The sequence below is a fragment of the Mobula birostris genome, chromosome 6, assembly GCF_030028105.1.
Source record: "Mobula birostris isolate sMobBir1 chromosome 6, sMobBir1.hap1, whole genome shotgun sequence".
Taxonomy (NCBI): Eukaryota; Metazoa; Chordata; class Chondrichthyes; order Myliobatiformes; family Myliobatidae; genus Mobula; species Mobula birostris.
Genome location: NC_092375.1, coordinates 131,938,200 through 131,959,067, shown reverse-complemented (window position 1 = coordinate 131,959,067; position 20,868 = coordinate 131,938,200). Strand labels below are relative to the sequence as shown.

Sequence of the window (20,868 nt, the reverse complement as noted above, 5' to 3'; positions counted from 1 at the left end):
TTGATTTATTATCCCCCCAACCCCATTTTCCTGCCTTCTCCCCGTAACCTTTGACACCTTTACTGATCAACATTTTATCAACCTCCACTTTAAATATACCCAGTGATTAGGTCTCTACAGTCTTTTGTGGAAATGAATTCCAGATTCACCACTCTCTGGCTAAAGAAATTCCTCTACACCTCTGTCCTAAAGTGACGTCTTTCAAATTCTGAGGCTGTGCCCTCTGATCCCCCACTATAGGACATGTCCTCTCCATATTGTACTCTACCAAGGCCTTTCAATATTTAATAGTTCTAATGAGAACCTCCTTGTCCTTGTAAACTCCAGGAAATACAAGCCCAGAGCTATCAAACGCTCCTCATACGTTAACCCTTTCATTCTAGAAATCTCATCTGCTTCTTCTCCAATGCCAATATATCCTTTCTTAGATAAGGGGCCCAAAACTTCTCACAATACTTCAGGTGCGGTCTGACCAATGCGTTATAAAGCCTCAGCATTACATTCTTGCTTTTATATTCTAATTTTGCTAATGAATGCTAATCTTGCATTTGCCTTCCCTACCACTGACTCAACCTGGAAGTTAATCTTTAGGGAATCCTGCGCAGGGTCTCCCAAGTTCCTTTGCACCTTTGATTTTTGAATTTTCTCCCTATTTAGAAGATAGTCTATGCCTTTATTCCTTCTACCAAAATGCATGACCTTACACTTTCCTACACCATTTTCAATCTGCTTCTTCTTTGTCCATTCTCCTAATCTGTCCTGCTCCCACATTACCTTCCCCACCATCTATCTTTATATCGTCCGCAAAACTTGGCCACAAGGTCATCAATTCTGTCATTCAGATCATTGACATACAGTATAATGTGAAAAGAAGTGGTCTCAACACCGACCCATGGGATTAGGTGAAAGAAGAGCTAAAGAAGGAATCTATTAAAAGAAGACAGTGCACAATGGTAGGAGGTAGGGAACCAGAAGAGGTAATGGACAGGTGTGGGTAGAGAAGCGGTAAGAGAAATGGAAGAGACAAGGGTGGGGAGAGAAATTGCTGTTTATGCCATCCGGTTGGAAGTTATCCAGATGGAATATGAGATGTTGCTTCTCCAACGTGAGTTTGGCTCATGGCAGTGACTGTGTTTCTCAAGATCTCCTGCACTGTAGAATCTGTTGTGTTTATAGATGTAGAGTAGAAATTTTTAAACATATTTGCTGATAACATTTCAGAGCTCAACAATGTTTAAAAAACACCTAGTAAAGGAGGGAAAGTAGTGATCATACACTGCATTGCTAACTGTACGGAGATGAAACATCCGAAGACAGACAAAAATAAAGTTGTATTGTTTTTTTTAATACAGAAGCATCATCCAAAACCTACTGAAAGATGCAAAAAAGCTATTTTATTTCCAGAGGTAGTAGTGGCAGACCAAGAGAAAGGCATCCTAAGCTTCAAAATGCACAAATATGTGTTAGAACAAGACAGAACAGTTGCTGCAAAACAACACAAATCAAAGTCAGGATCCGCAAAGTCACATTCTACATGCAAGTATGTTCGAAAGAATGAGGATTCGCGGAAGCGGCAGGAGTCAAGGGAGACGTGTCTAACCACACAGAATGCCGATCCGCAACTAATGACTTCCACGGCACCTAACAATGAAAATGTTCAGCAGAGTGACGAAGTAGAAGTAGTTCTCCCCAAGGAAGGGCCTCATAGGCAAGCACCGGAAAGCTAATAACCTAAGTTGACTGAATATAGTTGCCCATTTAAACCACAGTGATCATCTTTAGATTGAAGGACGGGATTGAAGCACATTTAATATCTTGACATAACCATGGCTTTGATGATGTAATGCTTATTTGTCCTAAATAAATCCAACAAATTTAGAGGCAACTGTAGTTAGAATCTTGAACGCAAGATGGATTTAAAAATAAGATTCCATTTAGCTATCTCTTGATTTCAACACTTGCTTATCTGACATATTATTTCAACTATTAATTGACTAGTATATGTGTTGGTTACGTTCACTCAACCACACTCCAGTCTGCTTTGGTTACCCACTGTTGTGGTTTCCCCAAAATAAAATGTAACCTTAAGAGATTTCAACTTCCTCTCCTCATGTCTACAATCATAGCGATTACGCCAGTGTTCCACAATGCTGATGATTATAAAGGCAGTTCCGTATCCGTTCCTTTGATATCCTTAAGCCCTGACACGTTTACTTTTGTTTGCTGTCTGAGATGTATGAGGAGACTGTGGGCTCCTGTAAAAAAGATGAGCTGGGTTAATTTTTTCTCAGCTGTGAAAAGCATGCAGCTGTTATTAATAGCTATCTGCATAATGACCAAAATACCAATCCGTATAAGGCAGCTTCCTGGGTCATCTCTCATACATTTTCAGGTGCCAAAGCGTGTCATCCTTAGGTTTCTTCACATTCTTAAGGGTTTAAACCTCACATCAGTCATTGACAATATAAGAAACACAAGGTGTTATCCAAATACAAGTTTAGATCATGTCTGCCTCCTTGTGGGCTTAACACTGCAAAGATCACAAAAGAACAAAGCTTGGTATTACATCTTTACCAAATAATCTGTTTTTGGCAATACCTATCATTTAAGTGGTTGAACTGATTGGTAGTGTACAGATTATTTGCTGTGTCCAAATAGAGAGACTTCTCAAGGTGCTGCTATGGTGGTGATGTGTTTTGGGACAGCTCAAGGTCATGAAAGTTAATGAACAGCAAAGTTAATGTTCTTGTGCTGGTTAACGATGTTTCTTTCAGCTTAGCAGTTTTGAAACAGACTTTCACCATGGCACAATAACTGAATCTACACTGGAACACTACCATGTTTTTCTAGATCTGATAAAAAGAACAAGAAATAATTTTAATCAATGCAATCCAAACCATAAACAGATATTCAATATTGAGTATAGTAAAATTGTTATCTTAGAAACATATTCCATTTAAATCATTCTATCTGTCCTGTTCTTCGTAACATTTAGATTAAAAAAGTGAGAAAGTTAGAGACTCCCAATTCTATCCCAAACAGAAAAAGGTGCCATGTGGTGGTCCACTGTCCACCACACACCATGACCTTCCGAACCTTAAAGGTCTCCTGGAACAAAGCAAGTAAATATGATGTCCTGAGATTCTGTGCCAAAATACCCCAACACTCTTCAGCAACTTGAAGGGTATCAAGGACTTTTAAATATATCTGAAACCAAAATAAGTTTTAAAAGAATTTGCATACACCAACCTTCTCTGGCATAAAGCTGAGGGTTGTATGTGAAATGCACGTCATCTCTTCATGCCGTGACATCAATGGAGGAAATCAATAGCCAGCAGTGAAACAGATACATTGATATCTGACCTCCAGTTCTTCTCAAACTTCTGTGCATGCATGATGACAGTTGGATGTCACAGAGTGACTAAGCTGCAAATTACTGATCGATGGTATTGAAAGATGTTCCCTAAAGGATTTTCAGCATCCTACAACATAGACTGCATCACACTATACTGAATAGAATTAAATTAATCACAGCTACACATGGGTTTAGAAACATGCCACAATTTTATTTTATTGTTTTGTACAAGAAATTATACATTGTGTTTACAGGATACATTTGTACAAAAAGTGACTTATAGCAAAGTTCAGTATCTCAAATCTTACAAATGTTTATCCTTCCCTAAAGGATCCCCATGTTACCAGAGCAAAATAAAGATGTTCTTGTGCTGGATAACGATGTTTCTTTCAGCTTAGCAGTTTTGAAATAGCTAAAATTCTACTAAAATACTTTCAACAAAAGGGAAATATGCAGCTTCTGAAATGCTGATCATTCCACTCATTTTACTTTCAACATTCAGCATCAATATTAAATAAATTCCTAAGGCACCGGTGCAGGATTTTTCACTCTCATCTATACCTTTAAGGTTTGAAGGTAAGTTTATGTACTTGTGTCATTGCGCATTTCTTTTTGGGTGACAGGTATGAAGTGAGGGAATTGTCTTGCACCATTAAAACATTTACAACAGCAAAGTCTGCCATGTGGATAGCACCTGTAATGTAGTAAAATGTCTTAAGGTGCTTAATTGGGCTACTATTACAATAAAGCTAATGCAGAGCCAAATGTTGTAACAATACAAAAGACAAATAGCTTGCTTAAGGAGAAGTATCTTCAAGCTAGCAAGAGGTAGAGGGGTTATGGAAAGAATTCCACCCCCGATATTTGAAGGCATGGTTGCCCCTGAGGTGTGATTAAATGTACGGAATTAAAAGAGCCTACACTTTGAGCAGCACGTAGCCAAGGTTTACTGGGCTGGAAAAACTAGAGTGAGTGTAGCAAGACCAATTTAAATGTTTTAGCTGCAGGGAAAAATCCGGACCTTCTCAAGTACTATTTTCTTGGTATTTCAGTTTTAAATGTGAATTACATATTATCAATTGTATTTAAATATAGAATTTATCCCACTTGGAAGAATGTGTTGTTTGAGGTGTTATTCAGTCCTTTATATGTGCATTTATTATTTCACAAGTCACCTGGCATCTCTACAATGCACAACAATTATAAAATAAATTGTAACCTCAATCCCAGATTATAATTTCAGTGGTGTTAAATTTTAATCTACATTAAACCTATTTAGTGTATAACTGATAATTGTTTGACAAATACATTCTAACAATTTGGTTGCTACTCCAGGCTTGAGAAATATGGATTATACTGCAAAGGCAAGGGCTAGGATATCTCTCATCGTAGGTCTGCTTAAATTGCTTGATATGTTATATGTCAGGAACTGTCCGTTAATGAGGTAAACCTACTTGCATTTTTATTTCCACAGTAGGATTTCCTATTAATTGCTATAATAAACAAACAGCATTTCTATCTTTTTTGGTGTCCTTTTCTTTTGCATTTGGAACTGGTGCAAAAGCAAGCATTTTGTGTTATTCTCACTTTGAGAGCCTGATAACTCACTGATCTTCTGACACATGCTAAATTTACCAAATATCAACTGTCAAAGCAATGCCAGGGTGACTCTCCAGATGAAGTGTCTGCTCTCAGGCAGCACCTAACCATAAGCTGGGCAGGTGAATGGCAATTAAAATAGAGACCTGAGACTACAGATGCTGGAATCAGAACCAAAGAACAAATGGCTGGAGGAATTCAAGAGTGATGCAGGGTTGACCATTGCTTACTCGCCACGAATGTTGCTGAGCTATTGACTTTGGCTGGCAGTTTGTTCTTTGCCTCAGTGTTGTAGAGAGAGGTTTCCTTCAGCATTTGGAATTATGGCCTGTTTATCAGAATTTCTGAAGATTTGGTGAGGGTATGAAATATTTTTTCCCTTTGTGAATCCTGACCTCTTATAGAAAGGAAAATGTTCAGAGCTGGCCTGGATTAGACTCTTTCAACACTGAATTATAGAGGCAGTTAATATACCTGATGTTTTCCATCAGGATCAATATTAGCCCATCTGGAACTCTAAGCCTCAAAAGCAGTCTCCTTAAATAGCATTATAACAAGCTTTAAAAGGACAAAAAAATCAATTTCTCTGCATGTGCACAATCACAGTGCCGTCCCACACATTCCCTTTGGTCAGGATAAGTGCCGAGATGCTGACTACACTAGCTATAGTATAGATTTTGATCGCATCTTCAATCACAGCAAAACCGTGTCTTATACAATATTCATCACACACAATGAAAGTACTCAGTAGATTTTTTGGAATTAAGACAGAAGAAATTCTTAGGTATTAGGCATACCTTTCATTAAATTCATTCTTCTTCCCTCCCCCAAACTCTCTTGAAAGCAATACTGGATATACTTGTAATAAGTAAAGCATGCTGTTCATATATTCACTATCATATTTTTGATGATGTAATAACCATGTCTAATTAGATATAGGAGGCATTCAGGTGTAAGATAAATACCAGGAGCTGGTAGAGCAGTGCCAGAGACGGGTGGAGGGCACAATGTGAGCCTATAGAGATTTGCTGTAGAGATTTTGCTGGTTGCACACTCTGCAGACCTACTCTCACCTTGGCATTATGAGAGCTGGAAAGAAAAGAGCCATCAGGACCATCACAGAGGCTGCTGAGCGAATCTCCAGATGGTTATGGATCAAGAGGTGTGACCCGTGGACCAATGCTGCTGGGACACAAGCCAGGGTCTGATCAACCCTGGCTGGGTCGCCTGGGTGAGGGTGTCTGATGTTGAAAGACCTGAACCATCTGATGACCCCAGGTTACATCACTGATTATGTGTTCCATCAGTGCATCTCAGCTGCATCATTTCACATCAGATACTAGTTATAGAAACTGGTAGAACAGTGTATACATTATTAGACATTGGATCCCACTGAACAAAATGGAAATAAATGGCACTTACACCCTGCTGTTATGCTGGTAGTTTGATATGATGGTAGCTTCATAATTTTAAGTGGAAAAAGAGCAAAGTAAGTTTATTCCTCATGGCTCCTCAAAAAGCCAGGACGAAAGGAAAACTACTCCTTTGTTCAGGTTTCAGCTTTACCAAAAATCGGAAAACACAGTATCTAGCTGCTTTCATTGAACTTTAAGAAATAAACAGATATTTTCACACAACAAACTGAATTTCTTATTGCATATGGATATTATCCAAATAATATGGATTATTTGTAAACGTGAGCTCATCTGCATAACTATACAGTGAATTGAGACACTGGTTGGTAGAGTTCAATTATATTTAAACTTAAGTGATCTATAATGATGCAAACTGTTTAATTGTTTTCATTTACCAAAGGAATTGCAAGTCTGCTCCACTGACTGCTACAAAAATTACAGTAGCATGACTGGAGAAGCACCTAATGCAACATGTCACTTTTAAATATCTTGATTAGGTTAGCTAATACAACCCAAGCCTATGGAATTCTAGCCATGGTAACATTACAGTGAATCTGCATTGAACTTTTTCAAGATGCAATTAAGTCTACTGGTCAAAGGTGAATGGCATCTTAAATGTCACTTCAAAACACTTCGTACATTTGAAGCTCATTTTTATATTCCAGCCCGAGATAAAAGCCAACACCATAATACTATTAAAAATATATTTAGTACGTTTGATGTACATGAAACGTATATTTCCTTTCCCACTAAACATCTGCTAATCTAACTCATTAGAAAATATTCCCTTTGGTTGCATCTTTTTTGGATTCCTAGTGGACGATCACATCAGAGTTTTGTCTACACAATCTGATCAAGTGCTTTTTTTTAAAAAAAAGAAGTCCTATCAGTTTCATGATATTTTTCTGCATGTCACATTATAAAAGTAGATAGGGTGGGGCATAGTTATGGAATCAAGAATATCAATTTAAATATGCTGATTATGAAAACCTAAAAGTATTTAGTCTTACCTGAATAATCCACTTAGTCAGACTGTGTTAAAAAGGGACATGGCACATTAGATCACCAAAATATTCAGAATCAATTGCATTATCTTACATCAGACACCAGTTAAGGGAACTACTAAGAATTAGTATCAATAGTGTTTTCATGTATAGGGTTTGGATCCCTTCAAACTAAATGGAAATAAATAGAACATAAATCCTAATCTTTTGCTCATCTGATGGGACGATCATTTCTTAATATGAAATGGAAAAGAGATACAAGTTTTATTAGAGTGGCTCTCAGCTGATCCTGCCCACTTTTCCCTAAGCAATGAGATGAGGATGTCTTGGGGAACCCATCTGCCACTTTTCCTTCTTTCATATTTCCGTTTGGATACTCATTCTTCTATCTCAGCTTTGTTCCCTCTGCCTCAGCCCAATATCATCCCACCGCAAAATTAAGGACAAACTGCAGGGCGATCTTGAAGCTCAAACCTCTCGACTTTATGAAAGATACAGACCTCACTGTGATACTAAACAATCAGATGAAATAAAAGTTGGCTGCATACAAAGTACAGAGTACAGAGATATGTACAAAAATATAATTGTGCGTGTACATTCTGCCATTTTGAGCATCTTGGGCAACTACAGATCATAATTTTTCAAATTATCTTTAAAAGCAATAACCCAATATTGGAACAGAAAATGCACCATTTGTAAATGCAAGTGCACTTTATGCACAAGTGCAGGATCAATTTGGATCAAGAGGGATAAATCCCTAATCTGGATTTACAACACAGATCAAGATTCCCATATATCAGCACAAGCAGCAATAACAAATGACTAATTTTAACAGGTGACTTGTCTTCAGTAACCTAATGGCCAACAAACACAAGGTGAAACTTATTCAAACCCATTGTGCTTGTCATAAGAAGAGATAAATGGGTAAAAGGACCAAGTTAAAATTCCCAGTCACCATCTAAGTCTTGTAAGGGACTGATCGGTCTGTCTCCTTTTGACCCTGATGTCCCCACTGTGGCCCAAGAGCCAGAAAGCGGCACAGCTGGCTGAAGCAGATTGATCAGGGACGCCTTGGTCTGCTTTTTCACCTGTAGAAGTGGGAAAGAAATTAAAACCACTTACACACAAGCAATCTGCATAGTTTGAGGCTTCCAAAATAGGTGAAACCATTGTAATGTTAGTGCAACTGATAAAAATTTTCTACTTAAAATCTTATTACTGAGAAAACTAGTAAAATGCTAATAAATGCAGACAAGTAATAATTGCATTTTACATTCTTATCCAGCTCAATGGCTTTTATTTACTACATAATTTACTGACGAGCAATCAATTCTCTAGTATTCCTAATCATTACTTTGACATTTTAAAAATGTAAATACTAATAATTAACAAATCCAATATCCAGTGCTCCAACAGCCTCTACATTCTGATGAGGTACTGTTTATTCTTATTTTTTTTAAATCATTAGAAAATAAATGGAGTAAGTGAGCACCTGTTTAAAGAAGGGGTGGGATAGCAACATGCTTGCTGATGGTCTGAAACAGAGAAATAGAAAATTATTTATTCAAACAAAATAAATATCTAGATCATCCACAGTAACTACAAAAAAGAATCATTACAAAATTAAAACTTTATCTTAAGGTCAAATCCTATTAATTTAAAGTCAAATTACAATTTACTTTGAACTTCAATTTTTCTTGAAGGGGCCATTTTAGTGCAGTTGCTTAGATTAAATTATTGAATAATATTTACAGGTACTGTCTGACTTGCAGAGTTTCTCAGGCATTTTCTGTTTTTGTTTCAAATTTCCAGTGCTTGCAGGATTTTTAAAAGATTTTCATTTACTATTGGAATTTTCTGCCCGATCTCGTCCAGGAATGCAAACTTTATCAAGAAATTCTCCTCCACTCACTGGAGGAGATTTCCGATTGTCCCTTTTGTTTTCTCCACAGATGCTGGCTTTCCTGCTGAGTGTTCCCAGCACTTAGTGTTATTTTAAAATATTTATTCATTGAATAATACGATTCATTTTGATCTGGAAAATGATCATGAGTGACCTTGTCAAAGGCCTTGCTAAGGTCTATATGAACAACATCCACTGGATACAGTCTCATATGCACATTTCAACAATAGCTATTATGTGACGTTCTTTAAGCTGAACTTCCATCTGCAATTCATTCACTTCATTAACAAATAACCGTTTGGTTGCTTGCTTACCTACCACAATTTCTGATAACTCTCTGAGTTAGCAGACCTACCGATTTTCAGGCTCTCTCTGTAGACAGAGCTCCACAAAACTGTGAAAAGCTGCAGAGAAAGTTTTCTTTGCTGAACTTGGAGATTGTTCACTTTGATTTGTCCTCATCATGCGGTAAATGGCCATACTCTCCCCAATCCCAGAATCCATTCCTGAGCGGAAGTTTTTTATCATGAGTTCTTTTTGTGGAAAACTGAAGTCCACCAGACATAATGACCGTTTCAACTTCTGGAGCAGCATCTGCAAAAAGGAAATAGGAAAGCTAAATTGACCAACTTCTCCTAACTTCCTCTGTCATACATCAGTCGCATTAAAGAGTTTCTTAATATACAATGCTCCGTTTTCAAGAATGAAGAAAATCACCTGTGTAGGCGGAGTATTCTGAAAAGGAACCTGGCCACAGGCCAACTCACACGCTGTGATCCCAAGGCTGTAGATGTCAGACTTTGTATCATATCCATGCAAGTCCTAATGTAGAAGAGAAAGCACACTGCTAGAAATCCAATGATAATGGGCAGGCTTACAATTACACAGTTCATTAAGAAAAGTATCAAACTCCGGTTAACTGCACACAAAGATATATTAAAAAGCTTATTACTGCCACATCTCAAATCTAAAAAAAAATAAATGAGCAGATTCACTGATAGTATTAGATCTCAGCTGATCCGTTTTCTGTTTAACTACTTTTAGCTCCATTATAAATCAGGGAACAATGTAAAATTTGAGCATTTTCTGCTGTTAAAGCATAGTTGCATAGTCACTCAGGATCCCAGAGCTGACTGTTGGTGTGTTGACCTTCATTAGTCAGAGGATTGAGTTCAAGAGTACAAGGTAATGTTGCAGCTCATTAAAACCCTGGTTAGACCACACTTGTAGTATTGTGTTCAGTTCTGGTCACCTCAATTTAAGAAGAATGTGGTGCAGAGGAGATTTACCAGAGACTCCGCCTGCTGCCCAATGGAGTGACACACATTTTGTGTGGCTGCGATTAATTCTTCCTTTTCCCCAGTTTAAACTTTGAATTTTTAACTTTTATTTGCCGGATCTTAGAGGGGAATAGTTGTTCTTATGTCACAAGCTTTAAGAAGTGGAAAGCATCTTCCTGAATCCAGCAATGGAAAGGAGAAAACTTCAAAAGGAAAATCAGAGGATATGCCTTTTCGGGCTGAGCATTTAGAACATTCACTGATGGTTCTCGATGGGAAAATAGACAACAGCATGGTAAAACTTGATGCTACCTCTTCTGAGATGAAGTCGTTACGAGAGAGTTTTCAATTTGTGCAGGTAAATATTATTTCTTTGAATTCTGATCTTAAAGAGATGAAGCATCAGATAGCGGATATTTCAGCCAGCTTGGAAAAGTCTCAACATAAGATTATCAATTTGGAAGCAAGATCTTGTCGGAATAATACTTGAATTGTTGGACTGAAGGAAGGATCTGAGAGTGGGGATTTATTGGACTATTTTGCTAATTTGTTTCAATCTCTGTTTGCGGATATTTTATCTCAACCTCCCAATATTAAATGAGCGCATAGAATTTTCACTTCGAAATCTCAGGATCCGAATAAACCAAGGTCAGTTTTGGTCTGCTTTTTCATTTCAAAGTTAAAGACCAAATCATGAAATATGCAAGGAAACACAGAGTTTTTAAATTCAAGGGTTCTGAGATTCGTTTTTATGAAGATTATCCACGGGGAGTTATGGACCTGCAGTCTAAGTTCGCTCCAACCATGAAAATAGCCTATGATAAGGGATTATTCCCATCACTTTGCTATCCAGCCCGATTAAAATTATTTCCCAAAGATTCGACTCCACGTGTTTTTCTGGACCCCAAAGCAGCACTGGACTATGTTAACTCTATTTCGGTTGCAGCCGAGATTTGAATGGTTTTAGGCCTGCTGAATAATTGTTATTTCGGAAAGAAAACAAGCTTTGAAGATTTTTGATTTGCTTAAGATGTGCTCTGATCGATGGACCATTTAAAGAAGATGTGAACTTTTTGATGTGACTGATGAATGACTTTTCCGAAATCTGTTTGGTTTACTGAGGAATTAACACAGCCGACAGATTGTTAACCTGTTTGATTATTTGTTTTTATCCTCCTCTTTTTTTCATTAATTTAGTTTTCATAGTTCATAAGAACTTTTTCTTATACTTACATAGTTGGGAGTGCTTAGTACTTTATATTTATACTTTATACTTTATCGTCGCCAAACAATTGATACTAGAACGTACAATCATCATAGCGATATTTGATTCTGCGCTTCCTGCTCCCTGGATTACAAATCGTTAGTAAATATTAAAAATTTAAATTATAAATCATAAATAGAAAATAGAAAAAGGTAAAGTAGTGCAAAAAAAACCAAGATGCAGGTCCGGATATTTGGAGGGTACTGCCCAGATCCAGGTCAGGATCCGTTCAGCAGTCTTATCACAGTTGGAATGAAACTGTTTCCAAATCTGGCTGTATGAGTCTTCAAGCTCCTGAGCCTTCTCCCGGAGGAAAGAGGAACGAAAAGTGTGTTGGCTGGGTGGGTCGTGTCCTTGATTATCCTGGCAGCACTGCTCCAACAGCGTGTGGTGTAAAGTGAGTCCAAGGACTGAAGATTGGTTTGTGTGATGTGCTGCGCCGTGTTCACGATCTTCTGCGCTTCTTCTGGTCTTGGACAGGACAACTTCCATACCAGGTTGTGATGCATCCTAGAAGAATGCTTTCTACAGTGCATCTATAAAAATTAGTGAGGGTTTTGGGGGACAGGCCAAATTTCTTTAGTTTTCTCAGGAAGTAAAGACGCTGGTGGGCCTTCTTGGCAGTGGACTCTGCTTGGTTGGACCAAGTCAGGTCATTTGTGACATTGACCCCGAGGAACTTAAAGCTTTTGACCTGTTTCACTTGCGTACCACCGATGCAAATTGGGTCGTGCAGTCCGCTACTCCTTCTGAAGTCAACAAACAATTCTTTCGTCTTGCTGACATTGAGGAATAGGTTATTGTCTTCGCACCATGCCACCAAGTTCTTAATTTCCTCTCTGTACTCAAACTCATCATTACCCGAGATACGGCCTACAATTGTTGTGTCATCAGCAAACTTATATATTGAGTTCGATGGAAACTTGGCTACACAATCATGGATAGTAGATAGATATTTAGATTTTTTTCTAAAAACAGTTTTTCATAGGGCGTGTAAGTTAAATGGAAAATGGCGCTGATTTTTCTTTGTTAGAGATTACATTGGCATTCTTCTCTTTGTTTAATTTTATCGTTTTGGCATTTTTGGAGATTGTTTCTGCATTCCCCAGCTTATTTTTAAGGATTACGTATAAACAATTTTTTTTCCTCTGCAGGGCTTTCCTATTTTAGGGCCATGTGTTTTTTTTGTTACTGGGGGGAGAAATTAAGGAAAGCTTTTTAAATCATCATTATTAAATGGGCATGCACTCCGGCTTTATTCTTTTGCCAAATTTCAGGTCTTTCGGGGTGGTGGGAGGACTGGGGTTAGTTTTGAGTTATAAGATTAATTGTAGGATTAATTTTAGTTTTACTTATTGTATTTTTTTCCCATTATGGAGTTCCGAAGCATGTGTGTTTTCTATATGGTTATACTTACCACCGCCAGTTTTGATTAGCCCAGGCTGGTATGCGTGTATTTATGTGTTAAATAAAATAAAAATTTTTTATGGTAGCTAAACAGGTGAACGTTATAAGTTGGAACGTATGTGGTTGGAATCATCCTATTAAGCGAAAGAAGACTTTAAAAAATCATTAATCGATTCCAACCCGATATAATTTTTGTTCAAGAAACGCATATCAAAACAGGTGATCAAAATAGATTTTTTAAAATGTGGAAAGGCCTTCAATTTCATGCTACTGTTCAAAATAAAACAAAGAGAGTATCTATTTTTATTAAATCTAATATTTTATTTATCCAAGAAGACATTGTGTCAGATATTAATGGTAGATTTTTAATTAAGGAACAATTTGTCATAGAAAAATTGTCCTGGTTAATTTATATAGACCTAATGTAGATGATCCTTTTTTAAAAAACCTATTTGCTTTATTGCCGGATTTAAATGAATATATGTTGTTAATGGGTGGTGATTTCAACTGTTGTTTAAATCCTTTGATTGACAGGAGTTCAACCAATCAGCGGCTTCTAAGTTGTTCTGCATCATTTATTACTCTTTTTTAATTGATTTTGGCCTGGTTGAAGTTTGGAGATATTTAAATCCTAATGACAGAGAATATTCTTTTCTTTCCACATGTACACAAAAAATATTCGAGAATCGATTATTTTATAGCCGATCGCCGACTTCTGTCCAAAGTCCAGAAATGTGAATATCATGCTATCCTTCTCTCAGATCATGCGCCTTTAAGCTTAGTTTTTGAACTGAATGATGTAGTTATTGCAAATTTGCCTTGGCGTTTTCCAGAAAATTTATTACAAAGTTCGGACTTTGTCAAATTTATTGAGACTCAGATAAAAGATATTTTTCTTTTTAATAATACAGGAGATGTGTCGAAATTGATTACATGGGATACATTTAAAGCATATTTGTGCAGTCAGATAATCTCCTATTTAGCTAAGCTAACAAAAACAGAGTTAAATAAGATTTCAAAACAAATTAAAGACTTCGATAATAGTTATGCAATCTCTCCTAATATTGATTTATTCAAACAAAGGGTTGAACTCCAATCACAATATAATTTATTATTAACTTATCCTATTGAAAGAATTTTGCTTAAATTGAAAAAAGTCAATTTTATGTGTTTGGAGATAAATATAATAAGCTATTAGCATCTCAATTAAGCAGCTAGAGCCAAAAGACAAATTTTAAAAATTTGTAAGGGAGACGGTAGTTTAGCATGTAATTATGAAGACATTAATAAAATTTTTCAAGACTTTTACACTGAACTTAATAAATCTGTTTCCAGTTGATTCTTCTAAAATGAATGCCTTTTTACAAAAGATCGATTTTTCTCGAATTTCTGTTGAAGATCAACAAACTCTTGATACTCCTATTACTGAAAACGAAATTCAGAAAGCTATTTTTTCAATGTAATCTGGTAAAGCTCCAGGACTGGATGGTTATTCTGTAGGATTTTATAAAAATTTGAAAAATTGCTTTCTCCATATATGTTGGAAATGCTTAAAGATTCTTTTTTGATATGAGAGGTTACCTCCCACATTTTATGAAGCTTCTATTTCTTTAATTCTTAAGAAGGATAAAGACCCTACTGACTGTGCTTCATATAGACCTATTTCATTATTAAATGTGGATGCTAAAATTCTTTCAAAAATAATGGCTAATCAGCTGGAGAATATTCTAGCTAAAATTATCTCTCAGGACCAAACAGGTTTTGTAAAGGGCCGTTATTCCTTCTCTAATGTTTGGAGACTGTTAAATGTTATATATTTTTCCTTTTCTAAGACTTCTCAATGTGTTGTCTCTCTCGACGCTGAAAAGGCATTTGACAGAGTTGAATGGAAATACTTATTTAACGTTTTAGAGAAATTCGGCTTTGGTATTAATTTTAATAAGTAAATCAGAATGATATATAAAAGCCCTATTGCTACTGTTATTACCAATAATTGCAGATCTCCTTTATTCGGCTTTCGCAGGGTACGAGACAAGGATGTCCGTTAAGTCGCTTGTTATTTAATTTGGTGCTGGAACCCTTGGCTAAAGATATCCATGGAGTCTTCATAAATGGGACTATTCATAAGATCTCCCTTTTTGCTGACGATCTCTTCGTTTATATTTCGAATCCTGAAGAATCCATTCATAGTTTATTGAAACTATTAAACGAATTCGGAAAGTTTTCAGGATGTAAATTAAACCTTCATAAAAGTGAATTGTTTCCCCTAAATGATCCTGCTTCTATATATGATGACATTCCTTTTAGAGTTACAGACACTGTTAAATATTTAGGTATTATTATTACTAAAAATCATAAAGACCTTTATAAAGCTCTGAGCACTGGTGCCCCACAAGGCTGTGTACTCAGCCCCCTGCTGTACTCACTGTACACCCATGATTGTGTGGCCAAGTTTCCATCAAACTCAATATATAAGTTTGCTGATGACACAACAATTGTAGGCCGTATCTCGGGTAATGATGAGTTTGAATACAGAGAGGAAATTAAGAACCTGGTGGCATGGTGCGAAGACAATAACCTATCCCTCAATGCCAGCAAGACGAAGGAATTGTTTGTTGACTTCAGAAGGAGTAGCGGACTGCACGACCCAATTTACATCGGTGGTGCGCAAGTGGAACAGGTCAAAAGCTTTAAGTTCCTCAGGGTCAATATCACAAATGACCTGACTTGGTCCAACCAAGCAGAGTCCACTGCCAAGAAGGCCCACCAGCGTCTTTACTTCCTGAGAAAACTAAAGAAATTTGGCCTGTCCCCTAAAACCCTCACTAATTTTTATAGATGCACTGTAGAAAGCATTCTTCTAGGGTGCATCACAACCTGGTATGGAAGTTGTCCTGTCCAAGACCGGAAGAAGCTGCAGAAGATTGTGCAGCACATCACACAAACCAATCTTCCGTCCTTGGACTCACTTTACACCGCACGCTATCAGAGCAGTGCTGCCAGGATAATCAAGGACACGACCCACCCAGCCAACACACTTTTCATCCCTCTTCCCTCCGGTAGAAGACTCAGGAGCTTGAGGACTTGTACGGCCAGATTTGGGAAAAGCTTCCTTCCAACTGTGATAAGGCTGCTGAACAGATCCTGACCCGGATCTGGGCCGTACCCTCCAAATATCCGGACCTGCATCTCGGTTTTTTTTTGTACTACCTTACTTCCCATTTTTCTAATTTTTCTATTTATGATTTATAATTTAAATTTTTAATATTTGCTATCTAGTTGTAATTCAGGGAGCGGGAAGCACAGAATCAAATATCACTATGATGATTATATGTTCTAGTATCAATTGTTTGGCGACAATAAAGTATAAAGCTAATTTGGTTCCTTTAGTGGATTTTATGAAGCAATTGTTTTGTAGATGGAATCCACTTACACTTTCGTTTGCCGGCTGAATTCATGCAGTTAAAATGATGATTTTACCAAAATTTTTTATATGTATTTCAAAATATCCCTATTTTTTTTAACTAAGAAGTTTTTGATCAGGTTGACTCTATTATTCTCATATCCCCTTTGCCAATCACCTGTCCAGCTCTTGGCTCCATCTCTCCCCCTCCTGTCTTCTCCTATCATTTTGGATCTCCCTCTCCCCCTCCCACTTTCAAATCTCTTACTAACTCTTCCTTCAGTTAGTCCTGACGAAGGGTCTCGGCCAGAAACGTTGACTGTACCTCTTCCTAGAGATGCTGCCTGGCCTGCTGCGTTCACCAGCAACTTTGATATGTGTTGCTTGAATTTCCAGCATCTGCAGAATTCCTGTTGTTTGCTATTATTTCATCTTTGGTTTGGAATAATACAAGGCGGGGATCTCTCAACTACGCAACTCTCAATCTACGCAACTCTCCTGTCCATTCGTCCCCCCCATCCCTCCCCGCTGATCTCCCTCCTGGCACTTATCCTTGTAAGCGGAACAAGTGCTACACATGCCCTTACACTTCCTCCCTTACAACCATTCAGGGCCCCAGCCAGTCCTTCCAGGTGAGGCGACACTTCACCTGTGAGACGGCTGGGGTGATATACTACATCCGGTGCTCCCGTTGTGGCCTTCTATATATTGGCGAGACCCGACGCAGACTGGAAGACCGCTTTGCTGAACACCTACGCTCTGTCTGCCAGAGAAAGCAGGATCTCCCAGTGGCCACACGTTTTAATTCCACATCCCATTTCCATTCTGACATGTCTATCCACGGCCTCCTCTACTGTAAAGATGAAGCCACACTGAGGTTGGAGGAACAACACCTTATATTCCAACTGGGTAGCCTTCAACCTGATGGCATGAACATTGACTTCTCAAACTTCCGCAAATGCCCCACCTCCCCTTCGTACCCCATCCGTTATTTATTTTTATACACACATTCTTTCTCTCACTCTCCTTTTTCTCCCTCCGTCCCTCTGACTATACCCCTTGCCCATCCTCTGGGTTCTCCCCGCCTTTCTCCCTGGGCCTCCTGTCCCATGATCCTCTCATATCCCCCTTGCCAATCACCTGTCCAGCTCTTGGCTCCATCCCTCCCCCTCCTGTCTTCTCCTATCATTTTGGATCTCCCCCTCCCCCTCCCACGTTCAAACCTCTTACTAACTCTTCCTTCAGTTAGTCCTGACGAAGGGTCTCGGCCTGAAACATCGACTGTACCTCTTCCCCGAGATACTGCCTGGCCTGCTGCGTTCACCAGCAACTTTGATGTGTGTTGCTTGAATTTCCAGCATCTGCAGAATTTCTGTTGTTTGCTATTATTTCATCTTTGGTTTGGAATAATAAAAGACCAAGAATTGGAAAATGTCATTTACAAAAATTAAAAAAGGATGGAGGTCTCGTTCTTCCTAATTTAAAAATGCATTATTCGGCTGCTAATATACATTATATGTATTTTTGGTTATATTGGGCTGATAAAAATGAACAACCACCTTGGGCTGATTTGGAATTGAAAGCTGTGAAACAGTTTCACTTAACCTCATTATTAGGAGCTTCTCTGCCTGTACAACTGGCCAAAATTGCTAATTTAAATTTATATCCTGTGATTACAAATTTGGTTCCAGGTTTGTAATTTTTTTTATCTTAAAAAATTTAAAGTTTTTAGTTTAATTTATTGAAATTATTTATTTAAACCTTCATTAAGTGATCCTACCTTTCTTCTTTGGAGGAATAAAGAAGTTTATTCCTTCATGGATCTGTTCCAAGATGGCCGATTGATGTCTTATGAGAAATTAGTAACTAAATACTCTCTCTTATATTCACATTTCCTGCAATATCTTCAGGTCAGACACTTCTTACAAGAATATTTAAGTAATTTTCCATATATACAGGATTCTGACCTGTTAGATATTATTTTAAAAATGAACCCTTTAGTGAAAGGTTTTATTGGGAAAATTTATAATTTATTGTTACAACAGCACAATTACCCTTCACTTAAGATTAAGCAAGATTGGGAGACAGAGCTTAACTTGACCTTGATAACAGAGGATTGGTGGTGGATTTTGAAGTTGGTTACCTCTTCTTCGATCTGTGCTAGTCACTCTTTAATTCAATTTAAAATTGTACATCATTATTAGTTGACAAAGGAGAGACTGTCTAAAATGTTTCCTAATGTTGATAGTCAGTGTGATAGATGTAAAACCGAGACAGCTACATTGACACACGTTTTAGTCATCTTCTGTATTGAAACATTTTTGGAAATCTATTTTTTCTACAATTTCTAAAGTTTTAAAAATTAATTTACAACCTAATAAATTGACAGTTTTGTTTGGTATAATCCCTCAACATATTCATGGTATTTCTCCATCAGACCAACATGTAATTGCATTTGTTACATTATTGGCACAACGGTTCCCTCAGGTGATGCTATGTCTTAGTTTGGAGAAAATCAGAAGTCAAACTTTTGATCCTTGATTTGATTTCGAGGAAAGGTGGGGTTCTATTGCCCGCTATTATCATCTGATTTGAGTTAATTAATATGGTTTCCTTCTGATTTTTGTTTAAATGGATTTGAGTTGGCAGATTGATGTTTTTCTTTTATGGAAGCTCTGGGGTTGTGCTCCCAATGGGGTTTTGTTTAATTAGTAGGGTTTTCTTTTTCTCTTAGTTAGTAGGGGTTCTTCTTTTTTCTCTCTTTTTTTCTTTCAAAAAAATATTCTTAACACTTTATTTTTCTTCTTATTATTGATACATTGCTTACCTTTGTTAATCAGTTATTTGCTAATTTAATTTTTTATTGTACATATTGACTTGATTATCTTAATGTATTTTTTGTTGATCTTTAATAATAATTAATAAAAAAAAGATTTTAAAAATGAAATGAGATTTACCAGGACGCTACTTGGACTAGAAAGCATGTCTTATGAAGATAGGTTGAGTGAGCTAGGGCTTTTCTCTTTGGAGTGAAGGCGTATGAGAGGTGACCTGATGGAAGTGTACAAGATGATAGAAAGGACAACCAGAGACATTTTCCCATGGCAGAAATAGCTAATACAGGGGCATAAGTTTAAGGAGGAAAGTAGGGGAAGTGATGTCAAAGGCAAATTATTTACACAGAGAGTGGTGGGTGTGTGGAATGCCCTGCCAGGGATGGTGATAAAGGCAGATACATTAGAAACATTTAAGAAACACTTAGATAGGTATGTGGATGATAGAGAGAGGAAGAGTTAGATTGGTCTTAGAGTAGATTAAAAGGTCAGCAAAATATTGTGGGCCAAAGGCCATGTACTGTGCTGTAATGTTCTATATTCTATGAAGTAAAGACGGTTCTGCATGTGAAACTCTTGCTCTTGTGCATCTTATCCTGCACTTCAAAAAAAAAACAAACCTTGGCTGAATGTACATGCAGTCACCAGGTTATGTTAGGGTTTCCTCCTGAATAAGTGTTTGTAACCTGAATTTTTCTGTAAGACAAACACAGAATCAACTGTGACAGAGAAAGCAGCCGCCAGCTAGCCTCACTGATTGTGAGTGAGCAAGCAACTGAGTCTGCTCAGTGCCCTGAGCTTTGCTCGGTTTGACCCCACGACTGATGTTCTGCCTTGTTTGTATGCATAGATGTCAATACGTTGGACATTCTTAGCTCCAGAGTATTTTGGAGACAGGGAATTATGTAAGTACTCATGGTCCTCTCTACTGTCCTATTCGCGAAAAAAAGTATCAAGAAATCAAGCCCAAGTTCTGCAAATGAGTGTAAAAGTACATTTGAACATGGGGAAAGAGACAGATAGCCCAAAACTGGATTCAATCATCATAAAATTGAAGACAACTGCAAAGAATATTGGTTATGTTCAATGCAAGGATAGATTGTGTTTAGTCTTTTATACTCAAAGGAATACAAAATTAAATAAGGATTGATCAAATTCTGCCCTGAAGACAAAGGATTTCATTGAATCAGAATGGTTACGCCACATTTGATCATTAAGATAGTCTAAACAAAAGCAGTATCGTCATACAGCATGGAAGCAAGCCCTTCATTCTAACTGGTCCATGCTAAAGGAAGTCCATCTAAACTAGTCCCTTTTGTTTGTGTTTAGCTCTCTAAACCTCTCCTATTCATCTACCTAGTCAAGTAACTTCTAAATGTTGTTTTTCATGTACCTGCCTCAACC

At 37.5% G+C, this 20,868-nt stretch overlaps 1 protein-coding gene across 4 annotated transcripts in view; it reads right to left on the bottom strand.

Moving 5' to 3' along the window:
- Nucleotides 1-3,545: 3,545 nt before the first annotated feature.
- LOC140199372 (STE20-related kinase adapter protein beta-like) overlaps nt 3,546-20,868 on the bottom strand; it is a 42,466-nt gene continuing 25,143 nt past the window's right edge. For all 4 annotated transcript variants that reach the window (XM_072261339.1, XM_072261337.1, XM_072261340.1 and 1 more), the window contains 4 exons: nt 9,994-10,098; nt 9,632-9,870; nt 8,866-8,908; nt 3,546-8,461 (listed from right to left, as the gene is read on the bottom strand). In XM_072261339.1, coding sequence (XP_072117440.1) covers nt 8,312-8,461; nt 8,866-8,908; nt 9,632-9,870; nt 9,994-10,098 — 537 coding nt within the window. In that variant the 3' untranslated portion in view covers nt 3,546-8,311. The remainder of the gene's footprint in view (nt 8,462-8,865; nt 8,909-9,631; nt 9,871-9,993; nt 10,099-20,868) is intronic.